This window comes from Tympanuchus pallidicinctus, unplaced genomic scaffold, assembly GCF_026119805.1.
Source record: "Tympanuchus pallidicinctus isolate F22 unplaced genomic scaffold, pur_lepc_1.0 scaffold15, whole genome shotgun sequence".
Lineage (NCBI taxonomy): Eukaryota > Metazoa > Chordata > Aves > Galliformes > Phasianidae > Tympanuchus > Tympanuchus pallidicinctus.
The window spans coordinates 36087011-36104593 of NW_026294669.1; the positions used below are offsets into that span (position 1 = coordinate 36087011).

At 57.8% G+C, this 17583-nt stretch overlaps 3 protein-coding genes across 16 annotated transcripts in view; 2 read left to right on the forward strand and 1 right to left on the reverse strand.

Annotated features, from left to right (window-relative positions):
* The window catches only part of COL18A1 (collagen type XVIII alpha 1 chain), a 30792-nt gene extending 29317 nt beyond the window's left edge, over positions 1 to 1475 (forward strand). For both annotated transcript variants that reach the window (XM_052674750.1, XM_052674749.1), the window contains one exon: positions 64 to 1475. In XM_052674750.1, coding sequence (XP_052530710.1) covers positions 64 to 277 — 214 coding nt within the window. In that variant the 3' untranslated portion in view covers positions 278 to 1475. The remainder of the gene's footprint in view (positions 1 to 63) is intronic.
* On the reverse strand, positions 1272 to 6385 carry SLC19A1 (solute carrier family 19 member 1). Of its 2 annotated transcripts, none has more exons than XM_052674751.1 (6): positions 6270 to 6385; positions 3823 to 4118; positions 2626 to 3403; positions 2274 to 2466; positions 2039 to 2180; positions 1272 to 1958 (listed from the first exon to the last, which is right to left on the reverse strand). In XM_052674751.1, the coding sequence occupies exons 2-6, from the start codon at positions 4042 to 4044 to the stop codon at positions 1794 to 1796; spliced, it is 1500 nt and encodes a 499-aa protein (XP_052530711.1). In that variant the 5' UTR covers positions 4045 to 4118; positions 6270 to 6385; the 3' UTR covers positions 1272 to 1793. The 2 variants fall into 2 exon arrangements, with proteins under 2 accessions (XP_052530711.1, XP_052530712.1); XM_052674752.1 differs by having other exon boundaries at positions 3823 to 4115; positions 6270 to 6369.
* A 9931-nt stretch (positions 6386 to 16316) lies between these two features.
* The window catches only part of PCBP3 (poly(rC) binding protein 3), a 37893-nt gene continuing 36626 nt past the window's right edge, over positions 16317 to 17583 (forward strand). For all 12 annotated transcript variants that reach the window (XM_052674762.1, XM_052674753.1, XM_052674758.1 and 9 more), the window contains exon 1: positions 16317 to 16414. The gene's annotated coding sequence lies outside the window, so the exon portion shown is untranslated. The remainder of the gene's footprint in view (positions 16415 to 17583) is intronic.

Here is a 17583-nt window from a genome sequence, read left to right on the forward strand (position 1 = left end):
TGCAGGGAGGGTGGCTGGGGACTGGATCCCATCACAGCAGCCTCACATTGCTGTGTCTTTCAGGCCACAGAAGAGCATCTGGCATGGTTCGGATGCCAAGGGCCGTCGCCTGCCCGAGAGCTACTGTGAGGCATGGCGGACGGACGAGCGTGATACCAGCGGGCAGGCTTCCTCGCTGAGCTCAGGCAAGCTCCTGGAGCAGTCAGCCAGCAGCTGTCAGCATGCCTTTGTCGTCCTCTGCATTGAGAACAGCTTCATGACTGCCGCCAAAAAATGACCCTGCTCTCTGAGCACTGCACACCTCCTTGGGGAGGTTCTGCTCCCCGCCACGCTCCTGCCTTCACCCCACTGGGTTTCTTCTCCCCCAGACCTAAAGCCAAAGAGTATCGCCATTGCCACTGCTCTGGCCTGGAGGGGGCTCACCCCTATCCCTGAGGATCTGGGCAGCCGTGGGCTGGCTGCCTTCTTCCTCCTGTACCTCTGGTTCCACTTCTTTTCTAACCCCTTGTGTTTAACCACTTCAGCCATACCCTTGTGTCAGCCACCCGCTCCTCCTCCCTGCTCAAATACTCACCAGGGGAGGCTGGGTGGGGAAGGATGCTCCGCAGAGAGGTTTTGGAGATGCTGTGCAGTCACCTGCTGGAAAGCCCTGCTCTGTCTTGGCCAGGAGCTCAAGGCCAGCCCCAAATCCACATTGCAAGGGCTGTGGCATCTCCAGCCCACCAAAGGAGGACCCCAGCTGTCCCCTCCTAGGTGAGGGACCGTCCCGTGGCAGTGGTGGGGTTCCCCAGTGCCCTGCTCCTCTGCAGTCTCCGTCCTCCCCAGGTAAGACCCATCCCACCCAGCCCTGCACCTCCTCTCCATCACCCATCCCTCGCTGGGCACAAGGTGAGCCCTGGGTTCTGGTCCCCATATCCGCCCCAAAGGCCCTGCTCCATTTCTGCCTATCCCTGTACTAGGGTCAGGCTTCCAGCCCTCTGTGTGTTCCCTGCCCCAGGTGCTTTCAGCACAACTCAGTGGGGTCCTCTGAGGGCGGTGGGGCACCCCACAGCTAGGGCAGGAGTGGGGTGGCCCGGCATACCCTTGGCATGTGTTTACGTGCGTTTGCGTGTGTGTGCATGTTGACCACATGTGGTTCCTAGGCCAGACACCGCCAGCACCTGCTGGGCCACCGCTATTGTGCCCCAGGGGCCACGGCGGAGCAAAGACATTTGCATTGGTGTGGGCATATCCAAGGTGCTAAAAAAAACAGAAAAGGAAAAAAAAAAAGATAAATCTGTAACTAGCTTTTTATTATTTTATGGAAATTATTACCATAAAAGCTGTGCGAGTCACACGGCCTCTATTTCTTACAGTCTACTGTATTTTGTGTAATTAATGCAATTTAAAGCCTGTGGATCTTTATATTTTTTGTCTGTTGTGTCCCATAAACCATTTTCTAAAGGCACTGAATAAAGAAACGTTATCCTCTTGTAGCCTGGCTCCGCACAGCTCTGCAGGAACAACAGGGGTACCCCTTGTGTGGTACCCTTTGGTGCTGCAATGGGCATCCTACCTCCGCTGGGTATGTTTGGGCCCCAAGCAGGGGGTGGAAGACGACCCTGGGGGCTGGGTGCTAGCCGTGTACTGCCAGCATCTTGCTGGTCACGGGGTGGCTGGGGCAGAAAGCTCAGCACTGTCAGAAAGATGGGAGGTGGGAGCATATGCTGGCGGTGACACTCATTGTTTGAGCCACTGAGCCGTGCCAAAGGAGCCAGTCCATCCTGCCATCCTGTCTCACTGGGTACTGGCACTCAGGCTTGCACGGTAGCTGCCTCTGGGCTCTTCTCCTGCACTTGGCCCTCAGTGGGGATCAGCTCTGGTGGCTGCGCTCGGCGGCTGTGCCGGACGACCATCACCACGGCCATCAGCAGGTAGACCAGTGCCAGCAGTGAAAAGTAGCCAAAGTAGACGTAGAACTGCAAGAGAGTGGTTCTGCAGCCAGCCCTGTGCCACTACGGGAACCCATCCTCCTTGGTGCTCCCCAGCCCCGTCCTACCTGGGGGTGCACAGAGAGGCCCAAGCCCCTCTTGTCAGCCACAATGATGGTGATGACGGTCTTCAGCACGGTGCCGAAGAATGTGTTGACCCCGAAGACGAGGGCGCAGAGCTCTTTGGATAAGGAGGTAGCTATCTGGAAGCTGAGAGATGAGGAGGGGTTGAGCACCAGCCCCGCCAGCACCCCACACAAACACCCCACAGCCCTCCCAACGAGGGCTGGGAGTACCACGCACATGGCGATGGGAACCAGAAACTGGTAGGAGCCACGGAAGAGGACATAGGCTGTGTAGCAGACCCAGATGTTTCCAGTGGTGTTCATGAGTAGCAGCAGCCCCGCCTGTATGGCTGTCACCACCCCAATCACCAGCGCTGACCACAGCGCCCAGCGGATCTTCAAGTACCCGGCTGCGAAGGAGGCGATGGCTCCTGTGCAAGGGGACACAGGGAACGCCGTCAACACTTCACCATCGCACCATGCTGCTCCACCATGTGCTCAAAGCCTGGCGCCATCCCACCCCACACAAAGCATCGTGAAGACCCCGTCCCCAGGGCACGCAACGGGATGAGGATGCCCCACTCACGTACCCAGCAGCGTGGAGGCGGCGTCCACCCCACCGTTGTACACCCGCCGGTTTTCCCTGGCTGGGTAGATGTCGTTCCAAAGGATCTGCACGTAGTACAGCACCAGGTAGTAGCCGGCTGAGTTGAAGATCCACCAGAAGGACCAGAGCTGGAGCCGGGACTGCTTGGCCAACGTGCACACCTCCCGCAGCATGCGGCACAGCGTGGCTTGGCGCCAGCCCCCCATCTTTTCCTTCCTGCCGTCTGCCTTGTCCCCACTGTCCATCTTGTCCCCACCGGCCATCTTATCCAGCTCAGTGGGTGCAGCACCATTGCAGGCCGCCTCAGCCCTGTTGAAGAAGAGGCTGCGCTTGGGCCGCTCCAGGAAGAGGGTGAGGAGCAGGCCGAAGGTGACGAAGCCCAACGAGACGTAGTTGAGGGTGAGGAAGGAAATGCTGCCGAGCGTGATGCAGAGCTGCCCCAGCACCGAGCTGGTGAAGACGCCCAGGAGGACAGAGGAGCGGGAGTAGCTGGCCATGCGCTGGTAGCGGGACGGGGCGACGAGGGAGAAGATGTAGGAGGAGTAGGCGATGCGTGCGGCCATGGTGACACCGTAGAAAAACTCCATCAGCTGCATGGCCAAAACGGAGGTGCCCAGCACCAGCAGAAGCCAGATGGAGATGTGGCTCAGGCTCTGCAGCACCAGCACCGGCTTGTAGCGCAGGTAGTCGGTCAGCAGGAAGATGGGCACCAGCACCGCCATGTAGGAGTACGTCAGCACCGGCATGATCTCGTTAGTCACCTGCCATGTGTGGGGGAAGGCCGAGTGCTGTGTGACCGGCCTGGGGAGGAATTCGGCCCTGCGTGCTCAGCCCAGCTGAGCCCTGACCCCCTCCTGCGCTGGGAACGCGGCGTTCCCATGGAGGCTGGGAGCAGGGTCAGCAGTGCTTAGCAGGGGAGATCCTGCCTAACCCTCTCACTACCGGCAGCCCCAGCCGTGCACCCCCACCTCCACCGTCCCCAGTAGCACAAAGCAAGCTCAGCCTTCCATCCCACCAAGAACCCCTCGCACCCCGACAGCGGCTTCCTGGCCTATGGGGGATAGCAGCTACCCAACCCCGTGCTCCCTGGTGCTGGCACCCGTGCTGGGAGGTGCACAGCTCAAGCCCTGGTGCCAGTGGCTGAAAGGAACGCGCCGAGGCGGGGATACACACATCTCACCTCCACCCTCGTGAAGTTCTTGTCGGGTCCCAGCAAGTAGGGCGTGATGAAGCTCTCCCCAGGCCGGATCTGCGTCATGAAGCCATAGAAGCACAGGTAGAAGACCTGCAGCTTCCAGCGCTGCTCCGGCGCCGTCTCCACGGGCGGCTTCTTGCCCTCGTCCCGTTGGGGCATGGCGGCAGTGCTGCGCTGGGACAGGGGCTCACGCCTGGGCACCGTCATCTACGCGGGTGCCGCTGTGCCGGGCTGCTGTGCTTTGGCTGCCGGCGCTCCCCAGCGCATCGCTGCTGCAGCTTCTGGGGGAGAGAGCAGAGTTTGGCACGGCATCAAACTCCTCCAGAACAGCAACACAAATAAACCAATAACATTTCTCCCCAGGAGATGTTCTTGCAACAATGTGAGCCCACGGAGATCAAAAAGAGCTTTACTTTGCCAAAGGGGGCCCTCCGTTTCAGGCGGTGTTTTCAAAGCATGCCTCAAGATCCTACGGATGCACTGTGGTGGGGCTGTCCATCCCCCCACCCACCGCACTGCCGCCTGCTTTAAAGGCAGTGGAGTTTTGCCCCCTGCCCAAAGCAATGCTGCCCTTTGGGTGCATTTTCAGAGGACCCAAAGATAATGGCATCACCTAAAGCTGTGCCAGAGTGTTACGCTCAAGCAGCAACAGTCAGGGAGAGGAGAGAAGTGCACTGAACTGCCACGAGATTCATGGTCTGCTGGAGGATTAATGTCCAAATCCCTGAACTTGGCACCATGACTGATTAGCAGTCACGGGATGGGATGGGGAAGGCACAGACCCCCGATGACTACACAGGCTTTCAGAAAGCACTTCCAGGAGCTGCTTTTCTGCCTATGCTGTCATGTATTAGGGCTCGCCCTGGTTACTACCTTTATTCACGGTCTGGACAAGGAGATTGAGCACATCGTTGGTAAGTTTGTAGATGACATCAAGTTGTTGGGAAGAGTCAATCTACGTATGGGTAGGATGGCCCTACAGAGGGATCTGGACAGGCTGGACCACTGGGCCAATGGAATGAGCTTCAACAAGACCGAGTGTCAGGTCCTGCACTGCAGTCACAGCAATCCCATGCATCGCTACAGGAGCAGGGTCTGGAGCACAAGTCCTATGGGGAGCAGCTGAGGGAACTGGGATTGTTCAGTTAGGGGAGAACTCATCACTCTCTACAGCTGCCTGAAAGGAGGTTGTGGTGAGGTGGGGGCTGGCCTCTTCTCACAGGTAACAGCGATAGAGCAAGAGGGAATGGCCTTAAGCTGGGCCAGGACAGTAGGAAATCTTTCTTTAGAAGGTGTTGTGAGGCATTGGAATAGGCTGCCCGGGGGGTCACCATCCCTGCATGCGTTCAAGAAACACAGAGATGTGGCACCGAGGAACATGGTGGAATGGGGTTGGTGGTTGGACTAGATGATCTTAGTGGTCTTCTCCTACTTTAATGATTCTACGACTGCAAACCCCATGCAGAAATCCCTCTGCACCATTTCATGCAACCCCACAGCTGCCAATGTCCACGTTCACAAAGTTCCCTATCCCTGCCTGCATCTGTCTTCCCAGACATCAGGCTCTTGGATGCCGTTCCCCTTCCAGTTGGCATTTCAAAGCCATACGAGGGAGGCCACGTGCAAAACAGAGAAAGAAAAGGGGTCTGCAGCTCCGCGGAGGAATGAAGCTCCCTCCCTTCCTCACTCTCGCAGCGAACGCCCCATGCCCCGCTGTCCTCCCAGCACTCCTCCCTACCCGGCAGTGCTCGCCAAGCTCCACGTGTGCGCAGGAATCCGTGCCACCGGGACCAAGGTCTACAAATCCCGTGACCCGCTCAGCGCAGGGCTCCGCCGCGCTGTTCCTAAGCCCTATCCCCAAATAACCGCAAGTTCACGGCCAGCGCCGGCCCGCGCGGATTCGTCCCCACGGAGGGGTCCTGCCATCGGGCTGTCAAACGGCAGCCCTACGGAAAGCCTTACGGGATGCAAAGGGCTTTTTCGTGCGGGGCTCCGGGCGAAACGCAGGCACGCGTGAGGAGGGCAGCACGGCGGCTGTGACCTTGAGGAAGGGCCGAGGGCGGCCAAACGGCGGCACAGCGACCCGTAGAGCCCGACCCGCCTGCGGGGATGCCCGTCCCACGACGGGGACAAGCGCTTCGGGGGCTGCGGTGGGAAGGGGCCCAGCCGGCAGGGAGGGGTGGGATGCACGACCGACTGGAGTAACCTCCCCACAAACTGCCCCCCCCTCCCCCAAAATACACCGCCTGAAGGGCATCTCTCAGCCCCCTATCTCCGGAGCCGAGGGACGGGTGCGCCTCCAGCGCCAGGTCTGAGATGCACGTGGGAGAGGAGTGAAGTGCGCGGTGCCCGGATCCCCGCACGCCGCATCCCTCGCATCCTCTGTACCGCGGCTCCCTGCATCCCAGTGCCCCCCTGGTTCCCGGCCGTACCTGCGCGGGGGCGGGCATAGGGACGCGGGCGGCCCCGCTGCCGCCGAAGCGAGATGAAAACGAAGAGGAGTAGAACGAAAGTGTGGGGGGGGGGGGGCAAGGGGGGAGGAGGGAAGAGCCGGGGTAACCCGGGAAATGTAGTCTCATCCCATGTGCGCGGGGGTAAGGAGACTACAGCCCCCACAGTGCTGCGGGCGGAAGGAAGAGGAGGAGACAGAGCAGGAGGAGGAGGAGGAGGTGGAGGAGGAAGGGCACGCTGCCCGGAAGGGCCAGCCCCAGCCGGGTTCCTTCGTCGGCTTGCAGCCCCTTAGACCTCTGCCTACGGATCTTCCCGGCGTCCGTGCGTCGCGCACCTCTCCGGGCTTCTCGGGGCCAGGCCGCAAGTGCCGGTGGTTTCTCGCTCTGTGCCACCGAACCGCAGCAGCGCCGTGTTCCGTTGCGTCCTCGCTGCTGTCCCGGCCCCCCCGCTGCACTCCAGGGGAGATGGGAGCACTTTCGACGTCCCGGCGGGGATATCCATCACTCCATAAATAGCGCAGAAAGCCACAAACGGGCATCAACTCCGAATGCTCCACCCCATCCATCCCCTTGCCCGCAGCGTGGGCCGGGCTGCGCGTGTCCACCTCCGCCCCCGGCAGTCACTGTGCCAGAAGCGATGCGACCCGACAGCCCTCGGCTGCTCCGATGAAATATTCATAGCCCCGCGCCTGCCTGGCGGAGGTCCCAACCCGGGGCTTTCTACTCCATAACGCCTCACTGCGCGCAGCCCCGGCGGGCAGAACTCTGTTTCCCCCGCTGCAGGGGAGTCGCCACAAGTCCTCATTTATTTTGTTTCTGTATTTTTCCTCCTTATCTCAGACAAACAATCGGAGCCCGAAGGTGTTGTTCGGGTGCGGGACACAGAGGGTGGATGCAGCCTGGGTGCGCACAGGATTCGCCGGGGGATTCTCGTTTTGCCCCCGTTCCATTCAAAGAGAGGCCAGGCGGGCTCGTTGCTTATTTATAGGGGTCAGGACCCTCCAATATGTCCTACAGCATCTCGGTGCGGACTGGGGGCGCTGCCGGGTGCTGCTTGCACCCGCTGGGACTCCCAAAGCATCTCCCGGCCCCACGCCCCAGCAGCTGCGTCTCGGTGCCACCGCGCTGCCACCGCCCGCCCCAAAGGTCCTTCCCGCTTAGGACGGCGCACCCCCAATCACACCGCCGGGCTGTGGCAGGGGTCCCCGAAAACCAAGGGCTGTCACTTCGCGGTGTTGCCGGTGGCGGTCCCCAGGTGCTGAGGGCGGCAACGGGAGGATGAGGGTGAGGATGAGGACGGGGTGGGCTCAGCTCGGCGGGGTGGGCAGGGCCTGCGGGGCCGGGCAGGACGCACAGCTCCGGCTGCCGCCGCCTCGGAGCCAGCCCCGCCGCGCCCTGCCGCCTCCCCCTCCGCCCCCGGCCTCCCCTCCCCGCTCTGCCCCTCTCCTTCCTCCCCGACCCCCTGCCCCTGCCCCGTCCTTCCGCGCCTTTGCAGAGCCCTTCCGTCCATCCGCCCATCAGAGGCAGGTAGGATTTTTCTTTCCTGGGACTTTATTCTCTTTGGGAGGGTCCGGGCGCGTTTCCCCCGGCGAGGCAGGGAGGGAGGGAGAGGCAGCCCCCAGAGCTGTTCACACCCTGCTGTGCCTCTCCCGGGGCTGTGCCACCTCCTGCACTGCTAGGAATTTGGTGTCCCTGGTCCCATCCCGTCATGGGATGCCATCCCTGCTTGGATGGTGACAGAGAGACCCGAAGCGCTGCCCCCGTGTCCCCATCCCCAAGTTGCACGGGTGGGAGCAGCTCAGGCCCTGAGATGAGCGATGGCAGGGATGTGGCATGGGTGGGTGAGCCTTGGGCACTGCCTTTGGGGTGCGAGCCCCTGTGGGGTCCTGCATGCGCCATGTGCTGCGTCAGTGGTGGTGTCTGAGCCCTTTATCTCTGGCCCTCCTAGCACCCACCAAGCAAACTCATGGCTGCACCCACAGCCAGGTGAATGTCCCCCCCATCCTCAGTGACCGCAGGCGAGGGAGGCCCTGGTACTTTGGAGCCCGTGTCTCCAAGCATTCAGGCATCCTGCTTCCTACCATGGCTGCAGCACTGCGGAGCATCCCCACCCTAGCACGGTTGCTGCATGGCCCCCCGGGAATGGCGCAGAGCGCTGTGTTGTGGTGCATCCCCTCTGGCAGGGGCAGTTGGGCAGGGGTCCCCTAGGGCGTGGGCAGCAGCACCCCATGTAGAGCTGTGCCTGGCTGTAGCCCTAGGGATGGGAGGTAAGGAACGCTCCCAGAATCTCATCCACGCTTTCTAGGATTGTTTCCATTGCAGCCTTTGGGTGGATGCGATGGGAAAATCCATTTCCAACCTGCTTTTATATTGTGAAGGTGCAGCTCTGATGCATGATACAGAGCTGTCCCTAGCAGGTGCCAAAACGGGTGCCAAAACCTGTGCCACTGGAGTGGGTTGGAAGATGCTCGGCTTTCAGGGCTGTGTCAGGGGCCTCCAGCCCAGATCTGTCTGGTGACTGTGCATGGGTACCCCAGCTTCTGTCTCTGGGCTGTGCAAAGGATGCGGGAGAGCACGGGCACATTTTGGAGCTGAAGCGTGCTCCCACCAGCACAGTAGCTGTGCCCTCAGTGCTGCAGAGCTTTCTCCCCCCTTCCATCCCCCCACAGAGATCCCCACGACCATCTATGTGGCCACAAATGGATGCTCTCATCCCTCTTTTATCACGGAAAACTGCTCCTTTAAGGAGCCAGGTGTGTGTGTCACCTCCCGAGGGCGGCAGTGTCCTTACCCCGGTCCCAACCACACCACGGCCACATGGCCAGGATGCGGGCAGCCCCGGTGGCCAGTCAAGCTGGCGGTGACAGCATCCTGGTGTTGTCACCTCCCTGGAAGTAGTTCAGCCCAGAGCCGGGCTCTGGTGTCTTGCTGATGGCTGTTTTGTGTCTGGCTGCGGTAAAAGCTTTTATGCCTTGGCTGGGATTCAGGGGCAGAGGCTGGAGGATGACTCACCCTCCCCAGCCTCCAAGGGGCAAACCTGTGGTGCTGACTTCCGCCAGCGCAAGGTGGCGGCTTCCTGAAAACACACACGCCTGCTGCATTTCGAGGCGCAGCGCCCAACCCTCCTGCAGATGGGAGGGATCCATCCCTCGGGAATGACGGCGGGGGATCCGTGCGGGGATCTGGAGGCGAAGATCTGGACTCTCCACGCATCCGTCCGCAGGGCACCGGCTGCTCCAGGCTGTGCCGCGGATCTCCCCGTGCCACCAGATGTGCCACCGCACCTTGCCGTGCTGGGGCCCGGCACCGGGAGGAAGCGGGGAGCACAGGGGAGGCCGATGGGAGCTGCTCCGTGCCCGTCCTGGTGACGCTGGTGATGTCTTAACGGGAAGAGGATTGATTGATGGCAAAGTCCCTGTCACTGCACCGCTGGGCTTGAGCCCGGACGGCTTTAAAGTGTTGCAGAGTCAAGCCAGCCCGTTGTGCTCCCAAAATGCTCAAGGTGAGAGCTCTGAGAAGTGGCAGAAGAATTAACAGGATGAAGAACGAACGTGAAAAAAAATTTCTGGAAGAATTTATAGAAGGGTTTGGAAGAATACCCGTGGTGGCAAGGAGCACAAAGGGCTGGCTCTGCTGGAGAAGAAAACAGACTGAGATTTCAGAAAGGGGGGAACGACCGAAGCCCTACCTTGTCCCTAATTACCGGAAAGGGACGGATGAGCTTCGGCTCAGGCGCAGCGAGGCTGCTCGGCGGTGCGGGGTTGCCACCTAGCGCTGTCGCCGGCTGCAGCAGGGCTGACATCTGGCTGGGTGATGGGCTGAGATGAGATGGGAGCTGCCCACGTTACCTGCATCTCTGCAGCCTGGAGGAAATGTGTTCTAAACCGAAATTTGCCTATTTTTTATGTGTTTCTGGGACAATTGCTCTCATTCAGCTTCATTGCCAGCATTCCTGTGCTCAGGATTTGGTTGGACTTGATGGTCTTAGGGGTCTTTTCCAGCCTAAATGATTCTGTGATTCCATGAATCCATGTGGATGCCCCATCCCTGCAGGCATTCAAGGCCAGTCTGGATGTGGCTCTGGGCAGCCTGATCTGCTGGTTGGTGACCTGCACACAGCAGGGGAATTGAAACTAGATGAGCATTGTGGCTCTTTTCATCCCAGGCTGTTCTATGATTCCATGAATTGCCACAGAGTTTTCAGTGTGCAATGATTCCAACTGGACCCAGCCTGGCATCACCCTGCTCAGAGCAGGGCTCAGAGGTGCTCACAGCCCAGATCACCCCATGACTCTGTCCTTTGTCCAAACGCAGGAACAATTCGCTGCTTAAAGGCACGAAGGCAACATTTTGGGGAGCTGTAGGGAGGAGAGCACGCAGCACACCTTGAGTCAGGCAGACAGCTTGGGAAGCCGCGGTGCCAACACCAAGCAGGCACACTGCTGACATTTATGACATCTGTCAGCTCTGGGGAAGATGCGGCTGTTTTGGACGCTTGGTGGCTCTGGGGGCAGGCTGCACCTCTGAGGCAGGGCGGAAGGAGCAGTGTGACAAATATCCCAGCCGAGCTATGATGGATGTGGTGTCTTGTCCCTTACTCGATGCTGGGATCATCCCTGTCCCCTGAGCCAGAGCAAATCAGGTTAGTGAGGAATATGAAGCACAGATTTGGTGGCAGTGGTGCTCACAGGGTGACTCGTAGCTCATCTCCTGCCCCATCCCTCTCCCATGGTATTTCACTATGTGTGGGCTCAGCACTAGAAGTCTGGCTCCCAAACAAGCAGCAGCAGCAGCAGCAGAAAGGATGGAAGGCAAAAAAAAAAAAGGCAGAAGCACCAAGGAGGGATCTGAATTTGTTTTTTGGTTCACATTTCTCTGAAAACTGCTGCTGGGCTGAGCAGGGAGGAGGAAGTGAAACATCAAGCATGCCTCTTGCCAACTGCTTTGTCCTCTGAGAGATTAGTTCCCTTCCCTGGCTTACAGGGATTTGTGGCTGCTCCATCTGCTCCAGCCCAGTGGGGCTGTCAGTGTTGGGGAGGGGCCTGGTGGCTGTCCCCACTCCAGAGTTTGCCCCACGGCTTTGCAGCACCCACTGGCACCTTGCTGCTGCAACCCCAACAGTGGGAGCACAATGGTGCCACGGGGTGCTTTACAGAGAGCATGGCCAGCAGGTTGAGGGAGGTGATCCTCCTGTCTGCTGTGCCCTGGTGAGGCCACATTTAGAAGGCTGTGTCCAGGTCTGGGCTCCCCAGTTCAAGGCAGACAGGGAACAGCTGGAGAGAATCCAGCGGTGGGCCACAAAGATGGTCGGGGTTTGGAGCACCTGCATGAGGACAGGCTGTGGGAGCTGGGGCTGTGCAGCCTGGAGAAATCTGGAATCTTCTTCTCCACAGATATCTAAAACATGGGTGCTTCCTGTGTGATCTGCCTTAGAGAAGGCGCTTTAGCAGGTCTTTGGACTGGGGGATCTCCAGAGGTCTCTTCCAGCCCCTATGATTGTGATTCTGCCAGTGTGGCTCCAGGGACACTGCTCCCAGCCTGACCTCGTGTGTGGCCTTGCATGAGTTTTTGCACCTTGTGGCTTTTATTTTTTATTTTTTTCCCCCCAAGATGTCCAGCAGTGCTCTGCATTTTACGTTTTTGTTAGCCCCGAGGATGCAGATGGCTGCTGGGGGGTCTCAGGGAGGTAGCTGCCTGATAAAACCCCCTCAGCCTTGGAGGAACTAATGGGCGGCGGGGAGGAAAGCATCCTCTGCATGAGGGGCAGGAAACAGGCATGGTAGGCGGACCCACAGTGCCTGGCAGGGCTCTGGGGGTAAACTGGGAGTTGTCTGGCTCGTAAGTGCTTTTGTTTCTGGAGGTGAAGGCTCTCCCCTCTCCCGCTCCATCACTCCCATCTCGTCACCAGGCACTGGTGAAGGTGGTGGGTAAGCACAGAGGCTGGAGGTAAACTGGAGGAGAGCTTGTGACAAGTGGGCTCACTGGATTTATAGAGACTGACTGAACTGGGTTTGTGGAAGCGTCGGGGGGGGTGACGATGCTGCCGGGGCTGTACCATCCCACTCCCACGTGCTGCAGCACTGATGCGCTGCAGGGGGATGCAGGACATGGAGCGCAGAGCAGGCCAGCACACCGCTGCTCCTGGCACCTCTCCCCATGCCAGTGCATTTCAGCAGGTGCAGGGCTGTACTGGGCTGTGAGGATGCAGCCAGCGGGGCCGTGCTTGGGAAGCAGCGGTTTCACTTCCCACTCGGTAGTGAAGCAGAACATTCCAAAGAAGGGAGCTCCAGGGGGTGAGACGTGCCCCCCACCCATTTCCCAGGCGCTGCCCCCCTGCCTTTGCCCCCTGTCCCCCACCCTTCTACCAGGAGCACGGACGGAGGCCACCAGGTGTCAGCTAGGAAGCTTTCTACCTTCCTGTCCTCTTCCCAAATGGACAATGTCTCTGCTCATTAGGCACCTGCCCAGGGGGCAGATGTCAGCTCAGCTCATGTAGCTCATGGCTTTTCTCAGCTCATCGCTGCCGCGGCTCTGACGGCTCCGGAGCGCTCAGTTCCCATCACATCAGGCGGCGGCTGCCTCCCTGCCCACCCTGCCTGCCCCGCAGCCAAGACACTCACCTTCCTCCCTCAACCTCCCCTCCCCTCCTGAGGAGCAGGGCTCCCAAGGAGGCTTCATTAAGGGCTGGAGGATAATGGGCACCATTGGCACGCATGCGCTCACGTCTTAGTTCCTCGCTGGGCAGCGCCTGGGAGGAGAAGCCATCTCTGCAGCCTGCCAGCTGAGGCTAATGCGTCCCGACAGCTTGTTCACTGGAACATTAAAATCATTGCCTCTGTCTGTGTAAAATACACAGAGAGTCAGATGATGGGAACACAGGTCAGGGGAGGATCGTTCTCTCCCTTTTGCGATCAGCAGTTGCACTGGGAAGCCAAGCAGCAGAACCCAGCAGATCCCCCCAGTGCTGCTGCGTCTCACCCAATGCAGCTCCTCACAGGCACACAGCAGGACCAGTCCTCTGTGAGAATACACTGCAGCTCAGGTGTTAGGGAGAGCACTGCAATCCTGCTAGAGCACTCCCTGCCAGCTACACACTGCCTTTTTTTCAAGGTCTTCAGTTTCCCTGGGATCTGCAGCAAAGCATGAGCCTCCCTTGGACCCCATGCACAAAACATAAACCAAACAAGCAGCAGGAGAAGTGCAAAGTGCTCACAGATGAGGAGAAGTTAACATCAAGCTTAATTGGCTGATTTTTGCTCAGGGCACCTGTGCAGGCAGCTTGTGTTAGTCTTTAAATAGTGGTACTTACAGTTGGCAGAAGAGGCAGGCTGGGTGCTGGAGCAATGGTCATGGTCATGGTCATGGTCATGGTCATGGTCATGGTCATGGTCATGGTCATGGTCATGGTCATGGTCATGGTCATGGTCATGGTCATGGTCATGGTCATGGTCATGGTCATGGTCATGGTCATGGTCATGGTCATGGTCATGCCTGCTGGCATTTGGGGCTGTGCCTTAGGACAATATGCAGAGGAGCTGCTTCTGCATTTCCAGCCATGATTAGGTGCAGAAGTAGGGAGACTCGACGCTAGATCCCTGAAGATCTCTTTTTGCCTGAGCAAGCTTCCTTTTGGCATCCTTCTGTAAAAGGTTCCCTATGTGTGCTGATGGGTGAGCCAGAAGTAGCCCACCCATGGCTGAGCAGAGTGGCAGGGCAGTGTGTGAGCTAGTGTGTTCTGTATGCCATGAGGCTGGCAGGGAGTGGTGGCACTTGGCAATGGCCAAGGTCTTCAGCACGTAAGTGGCATCGAGCAAGGAAATGGCGCTGCCAAGCTGGTATTGATTGCATCCTCAGGATGCTTTTGTGTGGGAGCAATAGGTGTGCTTTGCTGGGATTTGGCAAGAAAACATCACTTTTTGCATTTGCATCATTTCCTGATGTCTTTCTCATTGCACCATTGAGTTTTTTGCTGGAGAGAATCAACCAGAAAAAGGAAAAATGACAAGGTGCAGTGGCTTTAGCCACCATGGAGAGAGGATCGGGGAGATGGCGGTGAAGATCCACAAGCAGACAAAAAAATCACTTGTCTGTATGTGGCCTTTTAATACAACCACTGACTTGCATTGTCCACAGATGAGCCAGATCCTGCCGTGGCTGCTGCTTGTTGTGCTTGGCAGGCTGTTAGTGTATGGGCAGAAGGACTGTGATGCATGTAATAAGAAGCAGAGCTTCTGGAAGATTGACTAATATTTAATTTAGAAATCTGCTGACAAGGTTATTAGTGATGCATTTCCTGGATGCTTGGGATAAGCTCAAAACTGGGATCTGGAGGACAAATAAAGCTTTTCTTTTTTGTGAATTCCCAGCAGACTTTCTCCCCAAAATGTTTAAAAAAAGCCTTCCAACATGTGCCATAAATGCTTACTGGGGAAACATGCAAGACCTAAGTAGCAATATTCTCAGAAGCAGGCTCCTCTCCACGCATCTGCATTGCGAAGTGTTCCTTGCAGCCCTTTTTCCTTCCAGGGTCTGAGTCCTTCAGCTCACGTGCATTTTGGTGAACTGGAGCTGTGCTTGGGGGTGGTGTTGTGCAGTGGGGAAACCCATCAGCATGCTGCTCACGGCCTGGCCCTGCTGGCTCTGTCCAGAACTTCACCTTTCTGCACCAAAACTTCAGCTGGTCGGGAGCTGACATCTTGCAGAAAAACAGCTGTGGTTTGGGGTTTGTAAAAGGGTATGGGCTTGTAACCAAGAGTGAATGCCTGGAAACTAGGGATTTGACCTACGTGGGAGTTCGACATGCAGCAGCATCTGAGCTTTATTGTTGTTTGTTTGTTTGTTTGTTTTTTCTTCTCAGTGGTGACCAGCAAAACAAACACCTGCCAAGGACCCCCTGCTCGAGGCTGTTTTATTCCTGGTGCCAGAAGGATGCTCCAGTGGGTGCCCAGAGTGCCCAGGTGTCACACTCTCTTCCAGGTCTCCCCCTGCCGCCTGTGCTGCTGACCCCAGCCCTCTGCCCCTGGCCCCCCAAAGGTGAGTCTCACTACTAATGCTGCTTGCAAGCCTTTGCTTATGTTTTCCATCCTTTCTTTTGTTTCGGTGATTCATTTAGATCCTTTTTTTCCCCCATCTTCTGGGAGCGCATAGGAAAAGGATGCTACCATCTTTTGACAGTGGGATTTAAAAATGATTGTACTTCCAGTTGGCCTTGGAGGGCAGGGATGCTGAACAGAGACCAATCTGGATATTGGGGTGGAAAGCCAACATTCACTGCAGGAAAGGTCTGGCACAGGTGCAGTCTCCACTTACAAGCAGGAGCTGCCCTGGTGTGTTTGAAGCTGCGATGAGGAGGAACCACAGCTCACCCATCCCACTGCTTGAAGAGTATTTTGGGCAATGGAGAGGTTTTCCTGCCCTCTGGCACTCAGCTTATTAACTGCTCCGGCTGCTTGATTGATTGTATTGACGGGTAATGCATGCCCCAGTTAGCTTATTGGGAGCAGCAACAAAAATAAAGCAATAAAAATAACCCTGTGCCCATGTCACCAAAATGTGTAGGAATGCTGCCGTTGCTGAAGCAGAGCCATGACCCCCCTGAGACAGATCACAGCCTCACTGCTGGGCCCTGGCTGAGGCCCTGCCCTGTCCCACCCTTCTGATGGCTCTGGTTGGTGGCTGCTGGGGCAGAACCTCCCCAAATCCGAGTCTGGAGGGAAGTGTGCCCATAAACAACCTGATAGCAATGCTCCCAGGTGCCATTGTGGTGTAACCCTTAGCTGAGTCCTGTGAAGAAAGAGGAGGGGGGATGACCCAAAGCGTACTTTATTTCTCAATGAAGTTGGCTTTCCCCAGTGTTTCAAAGCAACCACAGCAGACCACCTCTCCAGCAAAGGCTCAGCTCTGCCAGCAGGGATCCCCAGCATGAAAGGGAACACGGGGCTTACAGGGACCTTTCCACCTCCAGCAAGTGAAGTGGGGCTGAGGGATGTTGGGAAAGACAAGGGATCAACCTTCAGCCCTGTACCCAGCTCTGCAGGCTCCTGCTCTGCGCTCAGCATGCTCCTCCCTGGTGGACCCCGGCGCTCTGAGGAATCGCTCTGGAGCTCGAGGCCAGCCTACAGGGAGAGGTAAGGCAAGCTTGGTCCTTCTCCAGCTCCCGTCGCCTCTGCCCCTGTCACACTTGGTCGCTCACCTTCTGCCGTGCTGGTCACAGGAGTCCTATAAAACCAGCAAAAGAGCCAAGCTGGGATGAGCAGAGATGGGGTCGTGTTCATCAGCCTCTCTGCTTTTGTTACTAAAATAGATCTGCTGTGGCCTGAGGCTGTCATGCTGTCCCAGGCATCGACTATCGCATAATAGAAGGCAGGGCAACATTTTTCCATTAGTGAGGAGGAGGATGTGCGACTCTTTGTGAGAAGATGGCCCTGTAAAAGCAGGAATGTTATAGTGACCGGCAGAGCCATCTCTCTCCCTTCCTGTGCAAATGATTCTATGGTTCTATGGGGCTGCACCAAGGTCACGGTGCCTCAGTTGGTGCACGTCTCCTGGGGTTCTGCTGTCATGAGCTGCAGCTGTGTGTGCTGCACGCAGCCTCTTGTGAGCACATCCATCTGTGGTGGGACTGGGGAGGGGAAGCTCCAGAGGCTCGAAGGCTGTATGCTCAGGGAAGGATGAGCTTTGGGGAGCTGTGAGGAAGGCTCTGCTGGCAGACCCCTATGGGTCTCAGGAAAGGGCTCCCCACGGCCAGCTCTGAGGAAAACCGAGGCATGTCCCTGCTGGGGGACTGTGTGTCTGACCCAGGACCACAACCCCAAACTGTCCTCCCACAAACTCCCATGACCCTGCTCTGTCTGGCATGTTGCGTTTTATCCCCTGGCTTAAGTGAAGACGTTTTTTTCTGCAATAAGCAATTATTAAAGCACCATTTGGATGAGCATTGTGACATCTCGCAGCTCCCACCTCCTCCAGGCAGGTCTCCAGCCTGCTTCCTCTGCCTTCCCACGCTCCCTGACAGAAGTGCCATCCCCTCTCTCAGGGCTGTATCCCTGCCCTCTGCTGTGTCCCCCGGCGGAACAGGAGCCCAGTGCCCAGCTCTGTGCATTTGCAGCTCCTGGCCCCAGAGGTGAGGCAAGGCGTGCTTTCTTTTAAACACTTCCTCATGGCTGCATCTTGGACATCTTGCCCCATGGCACTCATTGGAACACCAGGTTAGAACTGGGGGATGTTTGTGCATGTAAGCTTGAGCACGCCTGCCAATGTCCTTCCATTTTTTACATTCAGAGGTGATCCTGTGGAT